The sequence below is a fragment of the Notolepis coatsorum genome (genome assembly GCF_963971535.1).
Source record: "Notolepis coatsorum genome assembly, chromosome: 2".
In the NCBI taxonomy this organism is placed as follows: Eukaryota; Metazoa; Chordata; class Actinopteri; order Aulopiformes; family Paralepididae; genus Notolepis; species Notolepis coatsorum.
In genome coordinates, this window is record NC_140166.1 from 71,482,959 (window position 1) to 71,502,438 (window position 19,480).

At 41.1% G+C, this 19,480-nt stretch overlaps 1 protein-coding gene across 1 annotated transcript; it reads right to left on the reverse strand.

Moving 5' to 3' along the window:
• Positions 1–2,263: 2,263 nt before the first annotated feature.
• On the reverse strand, positions 2,264–19,480 carry LOC311223080 (rho-related GTP-binding protein RhoU-like). The gene is made up of 4 exons (XM_084307812.1): positions 18,913–19,480; positions 14,493–14,551; positions 8,524–8,712; positions 2,264–6,212 (listed from the first exon to the last, which is right to left on the reverse strand). The coding sequence occupies exons 1-4, from the start codon at positions 19,184–19,186 to the stop codon at positions 5,913–5,915; spliced, it is 822 nt and encodes a 273-aa protein (XP_084163938.1). The 5' UTR covers positions 19,187–19,480; the 3' UTR covers positions 2,264–5,912.

The following is a 19,480-nucleotide window of genomic DNA, read 5'->3' on the forward strand; positions in this document are numbered from 1 at the left end:
TAATCTATCTGCAATCCTGGAGTTAATCTAGATTAATCTAGATTAAAATGGCTCATTTGAAGTCTGCCGAAGGCATTACAAATATGTGTGTTCTACCTAGGGATGGGTATCGTTAGGATTTTATCAATACTGCTTAACGGTTCGGTACTTTATCGACATTGCTTTATTATTTATAACTTTATAAATAAATATTATTTCTTCAGCAACAGCAGCAGCAATGTTCTTTTATATAACTTTATAAATAAATTATAAATAAATATAGTAAATAAATATTATTTCTTCAGCAACAGCAGCAACAATGTTTTAAATGTGTCTGAATTATAGACTTTTTATAATAAACAACAAATGTAAGATAAAAAAAACTATATACACTGAATGATTAGTTGTTACCTAAAGCCCTTGGACTCCACTGTAGAGAAGGGGTGCAGGCCTTTGACAACAAACTGGGTCACAGCCCTGTGACATTCGTTCCCCCTATCCTCTGTCATCCTTCCTAGCTGCTAGGGTGAAGGGACTTTGGGCTTGGCAGAGGGAGGAGGGGTGGGCTGGGCTGAGACATGGTGGCTGCAGCCTCAGCCTGACGAATGACGATCTATAAAAAGTTGTCATCTTTCAAATATATTTGTAGCTAAACAATTAGCTAAGCAATTATATTTTATTTATTAGCCTATTCGTAATAATTTGTTATTAGCCTAGCTAACTCCGTATCTTGGCTTACCTGCAGTGGACGTGGATGGAGATGGAACACTGCGAGCAAAGCAGTCGAAAACGGCGCATTTCTGCATAGACTAATGTTATGTTTTGACAACAGATGTTTTGACAAATTGCTTGTATTGCCACCCTTACTTACTACTCAAAACTGCGATGGTTACCAAAAGCATGTTTTAGGTCCGGTAAAATAGACACTGTGATCGGTACAAAAACATGTTTCAGGTTCGGTAAAATAGACATATAGACCTTACCTTAGCCAGAAGGTACTCCAAAAAGAATAATCCCCAGTGATCCCATCGCCATTACTCGTGTATTATGTGTATACTCGTGCATACGGGAAATAAAATCTCAGTGATCGCTCTGTCCTCTGAGGGGGAGGAGTTCTGTCCCCACACTAAACTATCCCAGTTCAAAAGGTAGGCGATACTGCCACCTGGCAGGATTCGATCATCATTGCAATTGTAACGTAGGCAGATGTACCAGGGAGACCCAGGGAGCTCCGGTCGAGTGTCTAGAACGGGGATCAAAGGGAAAAGATCAAAGGATCAAAATCCGAGAAAAGTCGGTTTTGGCGCTCAACCGTTGGCGACAAAACCCGACTTTTCTCTGGTTTGGCGGGCAAAGAGTTAAGGACCAGGGTAGTTATAGATTATGACTGTTCCAATCATAGACATGTCCAGTTCAAGGGTTAACTTGATTATTATTGACAATAATGTTCTAATAATAATTGTTGCTTTGGCAAGATTGTAATGAATGCAGTCGTGCCAATAAAACATTATTGAAAGAAAATTAACTGAACGATAGAGATAGAGGGAGCATGTGCACACAAGTTCATGTACAAGTTTATCTGTGCAAAATGTGTTCTCAACTTTCTCATTTAAGTAAAACATAAATACAGTGATTGATTTGATATGTTATTACATTATTTGGTAATGTTATTATTACATTATACATCCAAAAGGTTTTACTGACCAGATAATGTAACAACCACTGGATAATGTAATGAGTTATTCCACTATGCAAAAAAAGTTGTTACATTATCCGTTCCACATATTTATTACATTATCCGGAAAGTTATTACATTATTCAGTTTTATTACATTTTAAAGTCCTTCTAAAGGAAAAAGTTATTACATTTCCCAGTGTTATTATTACATTTTAAAGTCCTTCTAAAGGAAAAAGTTATTACATTATCCGGTTGAATTACATTTTAAGTCCTTCTAAAGGAAAAGGTTATTAAATTTCCAGGTGTTATTACATTTGAAAGTCCTTCTAAAGGAAAAGGTTATTACATTTCCAGGTGTTATTACATTTGAAAGTCCTTCTAAAGGAAAAGGTTATTAAATTTCCAGGTGTTATTACATTTGAAAGTCCTTCTAAAGGAAAGGGTTATTATATTTCCCGGTGTTATTACATTTCCTGGTGTCACAAGGTCTCCTCCTTCTCTGATGTGAGTCAACCGAAACAGAGTGTGGTTGTTACAGTAGCTTAGTGTAAAAGCGCACGACGAAACATTACTTCTACAAAAACAACAGAACACATTATACCAAATATTCTTTATTCTTTTCAACAAAAGACATTTCTGTACAAACTCAGCCTTCTTTTAACATACAGGCTTACAATGAATTAACACAAACATTAATTCCATATGGCTCGTGACACGTGTGGATATTTCATTTGGCTTGGTTTGGTGCTGCGACAGCATGAAGTGGCCTGACACCATGAGACCGCGCCACGCTGTCCGTACCGCATGGACCGCGCTGTCTGCAAGAAACAGGTTTCAGTCCAACTCTAAGGCCTGATTATTGGTTTCAAAAGAAGTTGGTGGTTGAAAGTAAAAGACACGATTGACTCTCTTTCAGCTGTAAAAGCTTTCATCTTTGTGGGGTAAATTCGCAAAACAGTCTATAAAATTTATGAATTGAGCCAGCCCGTGTTTACCTAATCACTGGGAAAGTTGCCATAGAGAATAGAATGACGTTTCTCCTTCGCTGAATGGACAGATCCTCATAGACTACACGGAAGCTGGGGTTGGGTTTATTTATTTTCAATCTTGCCCCCACCGAATACACCGACCTAACCAGCTTAGACCCCTCCTCTAAACACTGTATAGTGCAAGTCAAAGCCTCCTCTAAACACTGTATAGTGCAAGTCAAAGCCTCCTCTAAACACTGTATAGTGCAAGTCAAAGCCTCCTCTAAACACTGTATAGTGCAAGTCAAAGCCTCCTCTAAACACTGTATAGTGCAAGTCAAAGCCTCCTCTAAACACTGTATAGTGCAAGTCAAAGCCTCCTCTAAACACTGTATAGTGCAAGTCAAAGCCTCCTCTAAACACTGTATAGTGCAAGTCAAAGCCTCCTCTAAACACTGTATAGTGCAAGTCAAAGCCTCCTCTAAACACTGTATAGTGCAAGTCAAAGCCTCCTCTAAACACTGTATAGTGCAAGTCAAAGCCTCCTCTAAACACTGTATAGTGCAACTCAAAACTTCAAAGTCAGAACTACCCCATCTTCCACTGAATTAAACCTCAACCTCTGCCAGACGGAGTGGTTCTCAACCTGTGGGGCTCAGTCCCTCCTAAGGACGTCATGACATAATGTTAAAGGAACACGTAAACTTTTTGGGAAATTAGCTTATTTGCCATATACCCTGGAGTTAGACAAGCAGATACCCTTTTCTTCTCTGTGCATGCATTAAGCTTAGGGAACAGCTGCACCGTTAGCCTAGCTTAGCGTCATTCACTGGAAGTGCCAGTGTAGCCTAGTTTCCAACAGTCACGAAATACACTCCAAATACAACTCCAAAACTTTCCTGTAAACATGTTGTGACCTGTGTATTTACCACATGGAGAAAAGAAAATCAAAATGAGACATTTTCGTTTTCTAAGCAGATATATACTCGGATATATATTTCATATATTTCATCACCTCAAAAGCCCCATTTTTTCAAAAAGCAACAGGGCTTTTGAGGTGATGAAATCACTGCGCCCAGGCAGCAGTGGTTCGGCAAAAAATAGTTCAGAGTATATATCTGCTTAGAAAACGAAAATGTCAAGTTTTTTATTTATTTTTTCTCCACGTGGTAAATACACAGGTCACAACTTGTTTTCTTTTTTTTAGGAGCTGCAAACCAAAAAAGTCAAGAACCACTAACCTAGCGTATCTGTCTGTTGTTCCAGCAAACCATCTTCTCCTATTTACATTCTGTCTTGCAGAATCATTCACTTTCAGAGAACCATCCGTCCTACATTGCAAACCCATATATCTGACATGCTGTACACACACACCCATATTCCCTATGGATCATGACAATATGAAACAAGAAACACGCTGCCCTGTGTGATAGTCTGACGAGGTTTGGGTCAAAGCCAGCCTGCGCTGAGGGTAGTTTTTCAGCGACAACATTTTTATTAAATATAAATCGCGATGCAAAAACGCCACAATACGTATCGTGGGGCAGATAAATGTATCACAATATCAGCTACATTTCATTCTGCCGTAGTAGTTAGTAATCACTTGTGGTGGACGGTAACTAAGTATTTTTACTCAAGTACAATTTCGAGCTATACTTGTACTTTCAATTTTAGGGAACTATATATTTTTACTCCAGTACATTTCAAATTAAATATTGTACTTTTTACTCCACTACATGTATCGGAAGATTCGGAACCCATTAGTTACTAGTTAATTTGAAGGAAAAGATTTTGCATAGAAAACATGGCAAAAATGTATGAAGATTATACTGTATACTTTCACATTTGAAGCCTGTAAAACTTCAAGAGGACATAATCAGAGCAGCATAACGGGACCACATACCACTTCAACATAACCTTCTATGGTAACATAGTACACCAGAAGGCAAATCCTTCAACCTTTTTTACACGACCACTCTGCAGGATATGTGAAACTGCTGTGAATATGTCGGCCAGTTTTAGAATTTGTGACCTCTAGCCTACTTGTTTCCACAAACTCCTGAGCAGACAAGCAGTGTATTATGCCCTATGCTCCAGTCACAAACAATGTATTTGCTATGTCGGTCGGCCAGTGTGTGAGAGCCAACAACAACCGCCCTCATTCATCTCTAGCAACATCCTCCAGCATTTTCACCAATGGTTAGAGCTTCCCATTTATACCCAAACTCAACGGAGCTGGACATTAACTGACAAAAGCTCAGGTCAGATTGGGTTTGGGGCGCTGAATTTCTACTTTTAAATTGATCAGGTTTGGACTGGGTTTTTAAGAACAGTAGTTTGGCAAACCAGTTTTGGCAACAACAATTTGGCAACATCAGACCGGCGCATTCCGGGTACTTCGGCTTTTTCACGGTCAAAAACAAAGACACCATTCCATATTGATTACTATCGTCTTTGGCCACGTTAGTTTTTTCTACAAAACAAAAACAAATCTGAGAAGATAATGTGAAGTATTATGTGATTTTATGTTGATTAACATTATAATTGACTGCATTTTGATGTAGTAAAACTCAGAAATGTGGAGTCCCAGGCATCACACGTTTCATCCTTTTCTAGTCGTCGGACGCAATGACTTATTTGCATAGCTGATTTTTTTCATCACATTTTTGATAATAGCAGAAACACTGATAATTTCCTTTTTAATACGGATGGTGTGATGTTGGGCCTAAGAAACTTGAGTTTACAAATGATTAGCCCCATTGTGGGCCAAGCAGCAGCACTTGAAGCAGTTCTTCCGGCCATTAGAACCAGAGTAAGGTCAAAACATGGAGAAGTTCAATAATAGAACTCACCAGAATAAGAGAAGAATCGAGTCTGACCCGAGTCCATTCCAGGTCCATTGTAGACCATATACAAAGTGTATACAGGCTCTTCAGTCCGGTCATGGACTGGACCCAGATGTACCCCATGTTTAGTCTGCAATGAAATTATCAGACTTGTAATATTTGAATAGTATTGGAGCCAGGTTCGAACAAACCCAGGCCCAGGATAAATCCATATCTAATCCAGGTCCAGGCTATAGGAATAGAACCATACTATGAAAGTATGGTAGTATGCACACAGGTGGAATCTCCATCTCCATGAGTCTAGAGGTTTAGATCCAAGACGGCCAAGTTCCATTCGAGACCCACATAACAGTCTTTCCTCCCCCACGACCAGTGTACCGACACCCAGGCCGTGGCTATATAATGTAGGGCCAGGGGGCCAGGACTAATGTACTAAAGCTCTTCACGCCACACAGCAGTACCTCCTCCACCATGACTTGGACAGCGTCTTCATCTTGTCCGGTGTGCGCCTCTGTTGCTGCTGCTGTCGCTGTCGTTTATTCCTGTGTTTCCCCGCCAGAGACCTGTGGGAGTTGTGGCTCTGCAGGCTGGCTAGTATGGCGGCGTCGAACACCTCCTTGAGGTTCTTCTGGGTGAGGGAGGAACACTCCAGGTAGGCCACAGCGCCCACCTCTGCGGCGCAGCGCTGGGCGTCCTGGGGCTCCACCGGACGCTCCCGGTACCGCGCCAGCTCGATCAGAACCTGAGAGGGAAGGATACTCGGATATCGTATGTGACATTTTGATAATTTTCAGTCTATATTAAATATCTAAATGTTTTGTTTAATTCAACACAACTTACTTACTTTCTGAATACATAAAAAGTATACTAAAGTATACAAAGTAAGTATACGTGAGTATTTTTATTTTTTTTACTTGCACAGAGAGAGGGGAAGTGATAGACAGAACAGAATGAGACAGAGTGAGCTCAAGAAAGAGACTAAAAGCATATGTTTCAACCTAGAATCATTGTCACTATTCATCAACATGCAAGTACACAAGTACAAGCAATGGAAAAAAAAACTGGTTGAACTGGAGTTATTAATAATAGTATGTACTTCATAATTCTATTTCTTCAATATGTTGTTTTTCTTAATATCGGTACACAAACATGACTACATAAAAAAATTCTTTTGACCCTCTCAGCCAATGCAACTTAATGATGATTTTTCTATACTTTAAGGAACACGCCAACATTTCGGGAAATTAGATTACCGTCTTCTCCAGAGAGAGACAAGAAGTTAGATACCAGTTTCCTCTCTGTGCGTTCAGTATAAAGCTTAGCTTAGCACAATGAATGGAAGCGGACATGGGCGGTTAGCGTTCGGGAAAGGTGTTAGTTGGACAATGCCTAGACTAACCAGCCATGTCCGCTTCCATTCATTGTGCTAAGCTAAGCTTTATACTGAACGCACAGAGAGGAAACTGGTATCTATCTTCTTGTCTCTCTCTGGAGAAGACGGTAAGCAAATTTCCCCAAATGTTGCCGTGTTCCTTTAAAGGGGACATGCATTATAAATGGCTTTTTTCAGTGTTTAGCATTGTTTTATAGTAATATGGGTTAGTATCAATGGGTCTGTGTCTCTAAATACCATATTGGCGGATTGCTCTCATTCAGTTGAGACAATTTCCTCCTCCAGTGAATTAGGTCATTCTGATTCTCGCTCTGTGACGTAACTGGGAGCTGGTGGAGCTGATTGTGATCTGATTGGCTCTGTGGTTGGAGCCAATGCCCGCCCACAATCTACCTAGAGCAGACCAAAGAAGTGCAGTGACTTAGCCTAACGTAAATAATATGAGCAAAACACGCAGGCCATGTGCTGTTCCTGGCTGCAAAGCTGCTAATACGTCTTTGCACACAGCAATGGACCAAGTTCGTTTTTGGATTTTTGCAAAGACGAGGGACTTTATGCTTCCGTGATTTCCTGGCTGTTGCTAAAGAAGGGAACTAGCCTGTAAGTATTTGAGACCGAAAGAAAGCATCGAATCAGTAAGTACATACAGTACGTCGTAATTAGTTAATTAGCAGTAGGACCTCGTTCATTCATCCGTTTGTGTATTACGGTACTCCAAGTGCGCCAAGACAGTCTAACGTTAGTGCAAGCACCGTGTGTGTGCGTGTGTGTGTGTGTGTTTGTTAGACGGACTGAGAGAGCAAGCTAGCTTAGCTAACGTTCTTAGCTCTGTGCTTCCTTGTATATATGTAGACCTACTTGTGTGTATTGCGAATTAATGATTATGTTCCAACTTCCTTGTGTGTGTTTGGGGGGGTGGGGGTCTTAGCTCTGTTTATTGCGCCAAGAAAATCTAACGTTACTAACGTCGTTAGTGCAAGCACCGTGTGTGTGTGTGCGTGTGTGTGTTAGACGGACTGAGAGAGCAAGCTAGCTTAGCTAACGTTCTTAGCTCTGTGCTTCGTTGTATATATGTAGACCTACTTTTGTGTATTGCGAATGAATGATTATGTTCCTAACTAATGTCGTTAGTACAAGTGCCGTGTGTGTGTGTGTGTGTGTGTGTGTGTTAGACGAATTGGGAGAGCAATCTTATTCTTCCTGTCATTTGTTTTCCCAAAATCATATGGCATGGGTACCTGCTTCGGTGTCATCCCTTTGTGGATTGTATTGTATTCAAAAACGTATGCTTGAGCCATATTTGTTTGTGTATTAGGTTCACTTTGGCGTTAGTAGAGTAGTATGGCCGGAGCTATTTGGTGGGTGGCTGTCAAATCAAAGCATTCTGCTAGTATGGGCGGAGCCCATCCAAATATAGCCTGAAATCCTGAGTCTGGAAAATGAGGCTTTTGAGTACTTCATTAGAAATATAAAACAATGAATTCTTTTGAAAAAAACATTACAGATGTGTTCAATAGACTCTCAGGAATTGTGTAAAGTTGCCCAAATAGTGCTAGGAATAGCAATGCATGTCCCCTTTAAGTATCCCTAATAGGAGTATTGTGCGTGTAAACACACATATTGTGAGTGGAGAGGCGTGTTGTGTCACCCAGACTACTACCTTGACGTCCTCGCGGAGATCACACTGCGTTCCCACCAGGACCAGCGGGGCGCTGGGGGCGTGGCTCTGGATCTCTGGGACCCATTTGTCCGGAATGTTCTGGAAGGAGGCAGGGCTTACCACGCTGAAGCACAGCAGGAAGACGTCTGTGTTGTTGTAGCACAGCGGTCGGAGCTTGTCGAACTCATCCTATTGGAGGGAGAGAGAGAGAGAGAGAGAGAGAGAGAGAGAGAGAGAGAGAGAGAGAGAGAGAGAGAGAGAGGAGAGAGAGAGAGAGAGAGAGAGAGAGAGAGAGAGAGAGAGAGAGGAGAGAGAAGAGAGAGAGAGAGAGAGAGAGAGAGGTGGGAGAGAAAGAGACAGTTTAGTTTAGTTTACTCAGTTTATTTGATCGGGGACAGTGCATATCAATCAACAGTTATACATTTATAAATGAATACAAATAAATAAAAACTGTAAATATGCCAACATTAGCAGGGTTGCTAGTTTTCAGTTGTAGTCCCTGGGCTAGATGTTTAAGCCAGAAAGAAACAGACAAATTAAAGCTAATATAAAAACAATTTAAAACATATTCTATAGATTCATTCAGAGAGTGACTCCCCCCCTCACACTAGACTTTCAAGTAGAATTGAACAAGGATATACGTGCGCGCGCGCGCGTGTGTGTGTGTGTGTGTGTGTGTGTGTGTGTGTGTGTGTGTGTGTGTGTGTGTGTGTGTGTGTGTGTGTGTGTGTGTGTGTGTGTGTGTGTGTGTGTGTGTGTGTGTGAGGCAGTGTGTGTGTGTGTGTGTGAGGCATACCTTGACCCCCCCCCTTGCCCTTGCAGCTAATGCTATTAGTTTATCATCAACAAATTATTTACAACTCTATTATCTAGGCTGTTTCCACCTGGCATTAAGATCCGATCTGGGTGATCCGATCACAAGTGGACAGCTCCAAGTACAGGTGTGAACGCAAGAGGCGTTGAGGATGCATTGAGATCCGATCCCTCCACATTCTGTTAGCAGTGTGTAAGCTAAATGTGTCCTGGGCCACCTAGTCAACTGTGCCATGTCCTCTGGGGTCTTGTGGACCTTATAATTATATGCTGAACACAAAGGTGAAAGTACCTGCTCTCCCGTTCTTCCTCCTTTTTATCATATTTTTCTCTCATATTGCATAAACTGGTTTTATCCACAATGTCAGATTTTTTTTTAAACGCCCATATACAGTATAGGCTATATTTAGGATATATAAATTTTTTTAATAATGTTGATCGAATCCAAAGTAAAACAGAGTTAGTTATTAGTTATTCATTTTTCATAATAGCGAGCATCCACAAAACAATTATTAGCCTAATTAAAGCCATTTCAGTGCACTAGCTCTGGTTATAACTATGCAGGTAATGCTACACTAGCTAGCTACATTCACCTGCAAATAAATAATGCAACTTGTGTTCTTCCTTCTGACAATAACTTGCTTATGCTGCTAAGATACATAGAAAGGAATTACCAAGCATTTCCCTCCTGTCATTAACCCTTTCACTACCACTCCACCAAAGGGTTAACCCTTTCACTGCCACACTACAGAAGGTTAACCCTTTCACTGCCACACGACAAAGGGTTAACCCTTTCACTACCACACTACAGAAGGTTAACCTTTCACTACCATACTACAGAAGGTTAACCTTTCACTACCACACTACATACGGTGTGGTAGTGAAAGGTTAACCTTCTGTAGTGTGGTAGTGAAAGGGTTTTAAAACTCCAGCCAGATTTCTTCGGTGTGCTTCCCTGGTTCAACTCTCTTGAAAGTTATCCAATATCCAAATTGTTGCTTTGCAAGCAGTTCTTTTAATTGCCTATGTTGAAAAAACCTTTGAGTAATATCCCAGTGTCCCATCAATCCTTTTCCCCCATAAGACCCATCCCTTATGGATCTGTTTTATGCCCCATCATAATACGGGAGGGAGAAAATGTCACTGATATAAATTGCAAGCAGAAATAGGCAGTTATATAGGCCTATATTAGTATAGGCTACAACCCTTTTTTTCACCTCTGAATTCTGGTAGGGCTATGGCTTATAATAGGTTTTCTAATGTAAAGCAATCAGGTTCATGAACAAATAACGCCAACAGCCTGCTGCCTGCCCACTCATCACTCATGACTCATCACTCAGTCATCACTCATCACACACGGATGGATGTAAGCAGATGTACATAACACACAAGACACAAAAAAAACCTGCATGCACACATGCACATTTACTGCACACTAGGGCTGTCCCTGACTAAGGATTTGGATGGTTGACTATGATTGGCCAAAATTTGCCGTTAGTTTCAAGTTTCAAGTTTCTTTAATAGTTGTCATACAGAAGTACAGAATACTTTTATACAAAATGCTTCTTACTGTTACGCTCCAGAGACTGTGCTAGACAAGATAAGTATCAATAACATAGTATAGCATGTAAATTAGAAGTAGAAAATGAGGTCACAGTGTTCAGTATAGACATATGTACAATGTTCGATGCAGAATAGACGTAACTGAGTTACCATATAATATACTATATACTAATACTATGCAGTGTACTAATATACAATACTATATAGTGCAAAGCAGAAATGGGATGAGGTTCAATTTAGGTACAATTTACAGTAAGGTGTACGAGTTGTAGTGCAATCCTTTATCAATAAATATAAAGTGTGGGGAGTGGGTGCTACAGTGTGTTTGTTTAAAGTGAGTGTGTGCTATAAAGTGTGGGGAGTGGGTGCTACAGTGTGTTTGTTTAAAGTGAGTGTGTGCGTGTGGATGTGTGTGCTATGTGCGTTTGATGGTTGTTGTGTAGTGTTCATTGTTCGTTGAGCAGCCTGATGGCCTGGGGATAGTTAGTTAGTCGACTATTTAGTAAAACAAAACAAAAAAATATATATAATAATTTTTTTTTTTATCAATCCATTTGGGCTGTGGGGGTGCTTAATGTCTGAAGGAGTCGACTGAAGGCTTCTTGTCCTCTGCAAAAGCATGCAATTGGTCCACTGATGGATACATCTTGATATTTGTCTAGTCTAGTGTGTTCATTAGATGGGTGAAATCCTCTTTCAGTGCCTCTGTGCCTGTTTTCGTAGGCAGTTAGCCTCTGGTATGCGTGCCATTAGTGTTAGCCACGCTTCTAGGCCTCTTTTCTTTTGGAAAGAATGATTAAAAAAAGAATAATAATAATCTTTTTTATATATATATATATATATATATATATATATATATATATATATATATATATATATATATATATATATATATATATATATATATATATATATATATATATATATATATATATATATATATATATATATATATATATATATATATATATATTCGACTAAGAGGTTGGCCAGTCGACTACGGCTCCTTTCGACCGATTAGTCGACTAATCGACACACACACATTGCACTTTGCACACACTACACACACCACACAAGGGTTGGGTACCGAACTACTGACCAAATTACATCAGTACTACCAAGTACAGATTCACGCTAGTACTACATCTCTGTACCTTTACATGTTTAGTATAAGAGTGTAATATACTAGACAAGAGGGAGCCTTTTCCACAAATATTATATTACTGTCTCATAGGGGTGTAAAGGTACACGTATCCGTACCGAACCGAACCGTTTCAGTGTGTACCGTACCGAACGGCTGTGTAGTGTACCGAACGAATACAACGGTATGTTAACCACTAACGACCGCCCACCGGGGGCTGTTTCATTCACAATCTAATATAATTATTATTATTTTTACATTTTTTTTACAAGTCGATTATTAATTTCAATATAGAATATTTATTGACAGCCCTACAAGTACAATTAGTTACTGCACACTACATCACCCCTGAATGGAACATGGAAAGCCAAACTTTCCCCCCACTGTACCGAAAACCGTGGCGAACCTTGACTTCAAAACCGAGGTACGTACCGGCGTACCGTGGTTTTTGTGTACCGTTACACCCCTACTGTCCCATCACTTGGGTCTTTGGAAAGACCGGACGAGGTCAGAGGAGTTTGATCATATTTACAGAGGATGGCCAGGTAATATTTAAACATTTACAAACATAAACATAATACATGGACATGCCATTTATTTTGTGTGGTGTGTTACAATAAATAACTAAATGTTCTAAATAAATAACAATGTTGAAGTTGAGAAGTTTGGATTTATTTTTTACAACTGAAAAAAATAAAAATAAAAAAGTATTACAGAAAGAGTTAAGTATAGTAAAAAAAAAAGGTAACAGTACACTGCAATATACTGTAGCTATGAGTATAGTGCATTAATCACAGTGTGGTGGGAGGGTGTGGTGTGGCGTTGGGTACCATTCACATTTCCTCACAGTTGTATTCAGCACTACCTCAACGTTGTCTCCAGCTGCTACTGTACACATATCTTTATTGCTGTATTTTTATCCTCCTCTTGCATTGTTGTACTACTATATCTAGAGCTAGATTCAGAACTTTGTTGTCTCCTGCTGCTACTGAACACCACTTATTTTGCTTCTATTGCTTGTGTTTGACGTACACGGGCGAGACGTGGACCTCAAACAGACCAGGGGGCCAAAGCTCTGAACCTACAGTTTCATTGTGTTTAGCGCACTTGTTGAAACACTATCTTCCCGGTCTCCTACCACCCTCTATCTCTCTCAACTCCTCCTCTATGTCTCTCCCTCTTTTGTATCTATCCCTCTATCCTTCCTTTCTGTGATCCACCCATCCAATGTTGCTTCCTGGGGACGTGACAATGATAAATAATCATCATCCGCTTCCTCGTTCGGAGGTCTGAGTGGATGGCTCATCGGGTGATTTGAGACAGAGCAGATGGGATGACACCAACTTTGTTAACTCAAAGTAGCCAATGTATCCCCTAAATAAAGATGCATTAACAGGCGTATTCCACAAAACTGAACTTGATTCGAGCCTACATAATTCTTATTCCAAATAATTCAATATCTTACTTACCGGTATGTGACCTTTTAACTACGATTTTCAATCCTTTGACACAAGATCTGTGTAGAGTCAATCACGTACAATTCGTGGAATAAGCAGGTCATATATTGGTTTGAATACACGTACAGTATAGGCTCACTGAAATCTACTTTGTGTGCACTGTGGAATCCATTTCAGTGAGCTTCAGTCAGCTCGTACACAGGGGCTTGGTTTGTGGCTAACTAGCCAGAGCTATTATGAGTATCAGCATGGATTGTGCTGAGAAAGGACTCTACCAATCATCAATCAACATCATTATTTGTAAGTAACACATAGGGCTAGGGTTCCAGAAATCAGAAGTATCCCTTTAAGTAAGGGATTTGTGTATTTCTCTCTTCGGGCTGGACTCTAGCCGAGCCAGGAGTGAACAGAGGAAGTATTTTCTAGTGTAAATAGGATGATAATGGTGACTGGTTATCAAGCCTTTACCCGACCTGTTCACAAACATCACCAGTGTTTTGTTTAAACAGACTTCCAGTTCCAGTTTCCACATGTTTCCCATGTGGTTTAGGAGGTAAAATATGACTAAACTAAATATGACTAAACTCAAAAACACAGAAAGAAAGAAAGAAAGAAAGAAAGAAAGAAAGAAAGAAAGAAAGAAAGAAAGAAAGAAAGAAAGAAAGAAAGAAAGAAAGAAAGAAAGAAAGAAAGAAAGAAAGAAAGAAAGAAAGAAAGAAAGAAAGAAAGAAAGAAAGAAAGAAAGAAAGAAAGAAAAAGCTCAATTGCTCACTACTTAGAAGTCAAAGGTCTCCCTCTCTCAAGGATATACTGACATGTATGTGTGGGAGTGTGTGTGTGTGTCAGTGTGTGATGCACACATATTTCAGATAATTCTGTGTGTGTGTGTGTGTGTGTGTGTGTGTGTGTGCGTGTGTCTGTGTGTGTAGTCTGGGAGTGTGTGTGATAATTCAGTCCGTGTGTGTAGTGTGTGTGTGTGTGTTGTGTTCACTGACCTGTCCGGCTGTGTCACACAGCTGTAGTTTGACCGGCTGCCCGTCCACTGAAACCACAGCTGAAGATAAACACACAAACGCAGACAAATAAATTGCTTATTTTAAAGGATCAATATGTAATCCAAGCATAAACAACTAGCTAGCCCTACCATACAAGGTAAAGAAAAAGGAATGGAGACATCTGAGGACCCCCATCTGAGAAGATACTTGTTGTTGTTGTTGTATATGAAATAATCATTCATATGCATTCTTCCATTGTGCTAACTTCTAGAGAAGAAATTATTAATTCAATTAAAATGACCTATTTACCTGGGGAGTTTTGATTGATTGATTGAAAACTTTATTAACAGATTGCAGAATGGGTACAGTACAGCTCAATACATACAATTGTTAAGGGGATGCAGACCAGAGAAAGACTTTCGTCTTGTTTACATCAGGGTCCCCCATTTTCAATCATCATAACATAACATACACGACATACAGATAGACAGTACTGCTACATCTATACATTTATGACATACCCAAATACAGTACCGTTTGTGATACAAAAATTGTCTAAAAAAAGAGAGTATTTGACATCTCAGTCGGTTCCAATATTGGGGAATGAGACCCATTGTGTCCCCCACGTCACATATTATTCTACCAAATGTGTGAATGTTCACCAGCGGAACCAGACTACAGGGTCCTGTAGGCATTTCACCAGAGGAACCAGACTACAGGGTCCTGTAGGCATTTCACCAGAGGAACCAGACTACAGGGTCCTGTAGGCATTTCACCAGAGGAACCAGACTACAGGATCATGTAGGCATTTCACCAGAGGAACCAGACTACAGGGTCCTGTAGGCATTTCACCAGAGGAACCAGACTACAGGGTCCTGTAGGCATTTCACCAGAGGAACCAGACTACAGGGTCCTGTAGGCATTTCACCAGAGGAACCAGACTTTGAACAACACCAGTTCTGGGAAGAAGGGCCCAGCCCCCCTATCCCATAAATGATGAATATCCTTTAATCATAATGTGATGACACACTGTCTAGTCTTTCCTCTTACTCGTTATAGACTAAAAAATCTTCCCTTTCCTTGGAACTGTAGGAAAATAATTGTAATGACATTATAGCAGCAGGAGCAATACATTTCTTGTGAAAATATTCCTAGATGAGATATTTAAAAACATTGCATCACAAAAAATGTACATTTTTGTTGTTGTTTTTACATTTCTAGCCTGGAATCCAAATAAAATGGTTGCTTTATCACAATCTGGGAGCCAATCATATCACAAACAAAAAAATGAAGACATACTATAATAATAATTTTAGCAGTGATTTGTACAATAATACATTTGATATTTGAAATATGTTTATTGATACTGATAATAACTGATGATACCGATATTGAACTGTAGAATCTGTAGTGTAACTGAAGTGAACTGTGGTGAATGTGACCAAATCAAATAAAATAAAACTGATGAAATAAAAGCACATGGTAACAGTGCAAATGGCCATCTCAGTGCTTTGCTTACATGCCTCACAAATGACAACAACATGTCTGTGCTCCTTGCACACAGGCCTGGTGCACCGGGCACACTGGGGGCAGATCTGGCACCTCTCCACTTGCCCCCGCAGTCTGGTGTCCTCCTGTGCCTGGGTGTTGGCCGCATTCTTTTGAACGTTTTTTGTTATTCTATGTATTTTTGGGCTTTCTGTATTTTTCACCCATCCCAATTTGAGCCGTTATGCCAATTCCCTTCCTGGTCGTTGCGCGCACTGCCCCACTGTCGGCCTGAGGATACATGTGGAGTCGCCCAGCCGCTTTTTTTCACCCGACAGCGAGGAGTTTCACTGGGGGAACGTAAGGTGTGCGGAGGTTCACACACTATTTCCCCCAGATCCCCTCCCTGCTGAACAGGAGCCCCGACCGATCAGTAGGAGTCGCAGTTTACAACGACCAGTCCAGGACACATACCCCACTGGCTTCCCACCCGCTAACACTGCCAATTGTGTTAGTATAGGGACGACTGACCAAGCCGGAGCCGGATTCGATCCCAGAGTCTCTGCGGTGGTAGGCGAGTGCTGCTTAGTCCACTGCGCTACCCAGCCGCCTGCATTTTTTTTTTTATCCCACATCTTCCCATTGTCTCTGCAATATGCTTTTAAGATACGATAAGATATTCCTTTATTGATCCCCTTGGGGGAAATTCAGGGAGTTTTGGAGTTGGGGCTTGCCCTCCTCCATGCGCCTCTTCATGTGTGGCATGACAAGCTTTTTGCCCGGCTCCTTGCTGAATAGCTGCCGTGCGTCGGCCACACCTCACTTGTAACCAGGGTGTAGTGCAGTGAAGATGGTGTGTATAGGCATCGAAAGTGTGGCAACATCCAGCACATTGTACCATGACACCATGGGCCACCTCCGGGTTCTCCACTTACTTAGGTGCGAACCATCTGATGATCCATTGTGTCCACTCCTCATTTTGTTCTGTTATAGTACTGGTTCACTTCTGGTTTCTTCTTTCTTTGTCTTTTGATGAAGATATCCCAGGCATCTTTCTGTGACACGGCTGTTGAACCAAATGCAGGTCCTTGGCACCTCAGAATGTTTTTTTTTTTTTATCCACTTTTTCTCCCATTTTCTATATTTTCTCCCATCCCAATTTCGTATCGTCCAATTCAACCCTCCCCTGTCACGAACGCTGTTTCTTGCCTCCCACAAGCCGGCTGCAATGTGGACTAAGTCATACATAGCACAAGTCCCCTCCGGTACTTGAGGTAACAGCAGTTGCATCTTTTCACCTGCGCAGCTCGATCTCTCAGTGGCGAGGAGTAACACGTGGGAGGCTCACGCTGCCCCCGACACTTCCTGATTCTACTGCGCAGGCGCACCAACCGACCTGTAGGAGTCGCTGTCCACAACGCCCGATCCCCGACCCCACCCATCAGTTTCCCACCCCCTAATACGGCCAATGTGTATTAGTATGAACGACCAGCTAAACTGAAAGCAATGTGGAGCGCTGGGCTCGAACAGGCGAGCCCAGCGTCTCCGCATTTGTGGCGAGCGCCTTGCCCACTGCGCCACGTAGCCGCCGGCACCTCAGAATGTTATGGCTTCTTGTTCCGCCCTGAGTGAGAGGATGCTCATTCCAGTAAGACCCATTTTAGACTGGGTCTGAGTTTCCTCTTCAGAGGACTCATCACAGAGACTTCTATATGTCATCAAAGGAGTCGTCCTCATCTGGGAGAGCTGGAGTCTGAGACACACCCACAACGCCATACTAACACACCCTGGATAAAGAAGAAAAAAAGGCACAAGAATATTTTCAAATGCACAAATTAATCTATTTTGAGTTTTATTTTGTTGACCTAGCTAATATTAGCTAACTAGAATAGAACATGTCAACTATACAAGTACAAGTACTACTACTACAGTATACACCGAGTACTACTATACTATGCACAGTGACTGCTACTATATACCATACACACTGAGTACTCCTATGTACCATATGCACTAACCTATAGTATGCACTAATAGAAACATAGAAAAATATAAACACTGAGTTTAGAGTACAGTTAGATTTTTATAAAAATTTCCATATGTTTTTCGGGCTCGGTTCACAAAAGGCCTACTAGGATCACACATCAAATGTCTTAGGTAAAACAATTGTAAAATAATACTTACATCAGATGTGTCTGGTGTGCAAAAGCAGCCTTGTTGAGTTTCGAAATGTGTGGCAGGTGAATATTGTCCGCAGTAAATATGTTCCCAATTGCAAACATTTACAAATGCCAAATGTTCCTACCAAATTCCATATGGGTACCTTTTTTTTTTTTTTTTTTTTACCAATGAGTACAAACTTGATATAGAAATACAAAAACTATGTTTGTTCATAAAGTAAGAAAGATAAAAAAGTAAAAACAAGATATTTAATGAACACATAGAATATTAAATTAAATTGATTGAAAAAGATATAGCGAGTTTTGAGTTAAGTTTAAGTTTATTTATAAATGTTTTACCCAGGGACAGTGCACATTAATTAATCAACATATTCAGTTTCCACATCAATGCAAATGTGCCAGAATTAGCTAATGAGCTCGTTTTCATCTGTACTTCCCTGCCTAACATCACATGCATGTCTTTAAAGTTTATATAGCAATGGAACACTCCGCCATGCATGTGACATAACTGGTCATTTATGAGTTTAGAGCGAGGAATATTATTACATACATGGAATGTATCCAAATCTATTGTAAAGATCACAGAAAATAAAAACTCGGCTCACTTTTGACCCATATGTTGCGCATCAAATGGTTAAGCTGCGATCATCACATAAGCCAACTGAGTCGAGGGGAAAGTATTGATACTAATTACTACTAGCCTATTAAATAGGCCGCCTTAATGGGGGCCATTCCATTCTGGACCAGCCTACCAGAGAAGTTGTCGAAGGCAGTAGGGACATATTCCGTGGGATAACCGTTGGTGGTGTAGCTGACAACCAGACTGGTTTTGCCAACAGCGCCGTCCCCGACCAACACACACTTCACCCGCCTGCCCCCCTCTCCTCCACCGCCCCCTGCCCCGGACCGCGGCCGACTACTGGAACCCCTGTCCCGGCTGCCCCGGCTCCGCAGTCTCCGCGGCGGGACAGGGGGAGCCGGGGACCCCGCTGGCGACTTGTAGTCTCCAACGCCCTGCGGAGACATTGGGACGAGGAGGAGGGAAGGAGAGGGAGAGTGGTGGTCGTCTAGTAGTCAATCCTGATTTGGCCGAGTTTTTACTTCTCCCATTCTTCCGTTATATATCAGCAAGACAGCGTTGGCTGTTGCTATTGTCCGTTCTTCCATGCGTTGATTTCATGAATGATTAATAGATCCCGAAAGTTTGAATAACCACCGAGCAGCTGAATCCATTCTATTATATCCACGTCCACAAATTAGTAGCCGAACCAAGAAGTGATTCCCGTCCGTCGCTTTACTTTCCATCCGCTCGTAGAGCAG

Coding starts and splice junctions, on each gene's coding strand:
- LOC311223080 (XM_084307812.1), bottom strand. CDS start 19,186: ATGTCTCCGCAGGGCGTTGGAGACTACAAGTCGCCAGCGGGGTCCCCG. Junction 14,552..18,912: donor TGCCTTCGACAACTTCTCTG/GTAGGCTGGTCC, acceptor GTTTATCTTCAG/CTGTGGTTTCAGTGGACGGG. Junction 8,713..14,492: donor TGTGTGACACAGCCGGACAG/GTCAGTGAACAC, acceptor TCCCTCCAATAG/GATGAGTTCGACAAGCTCCG.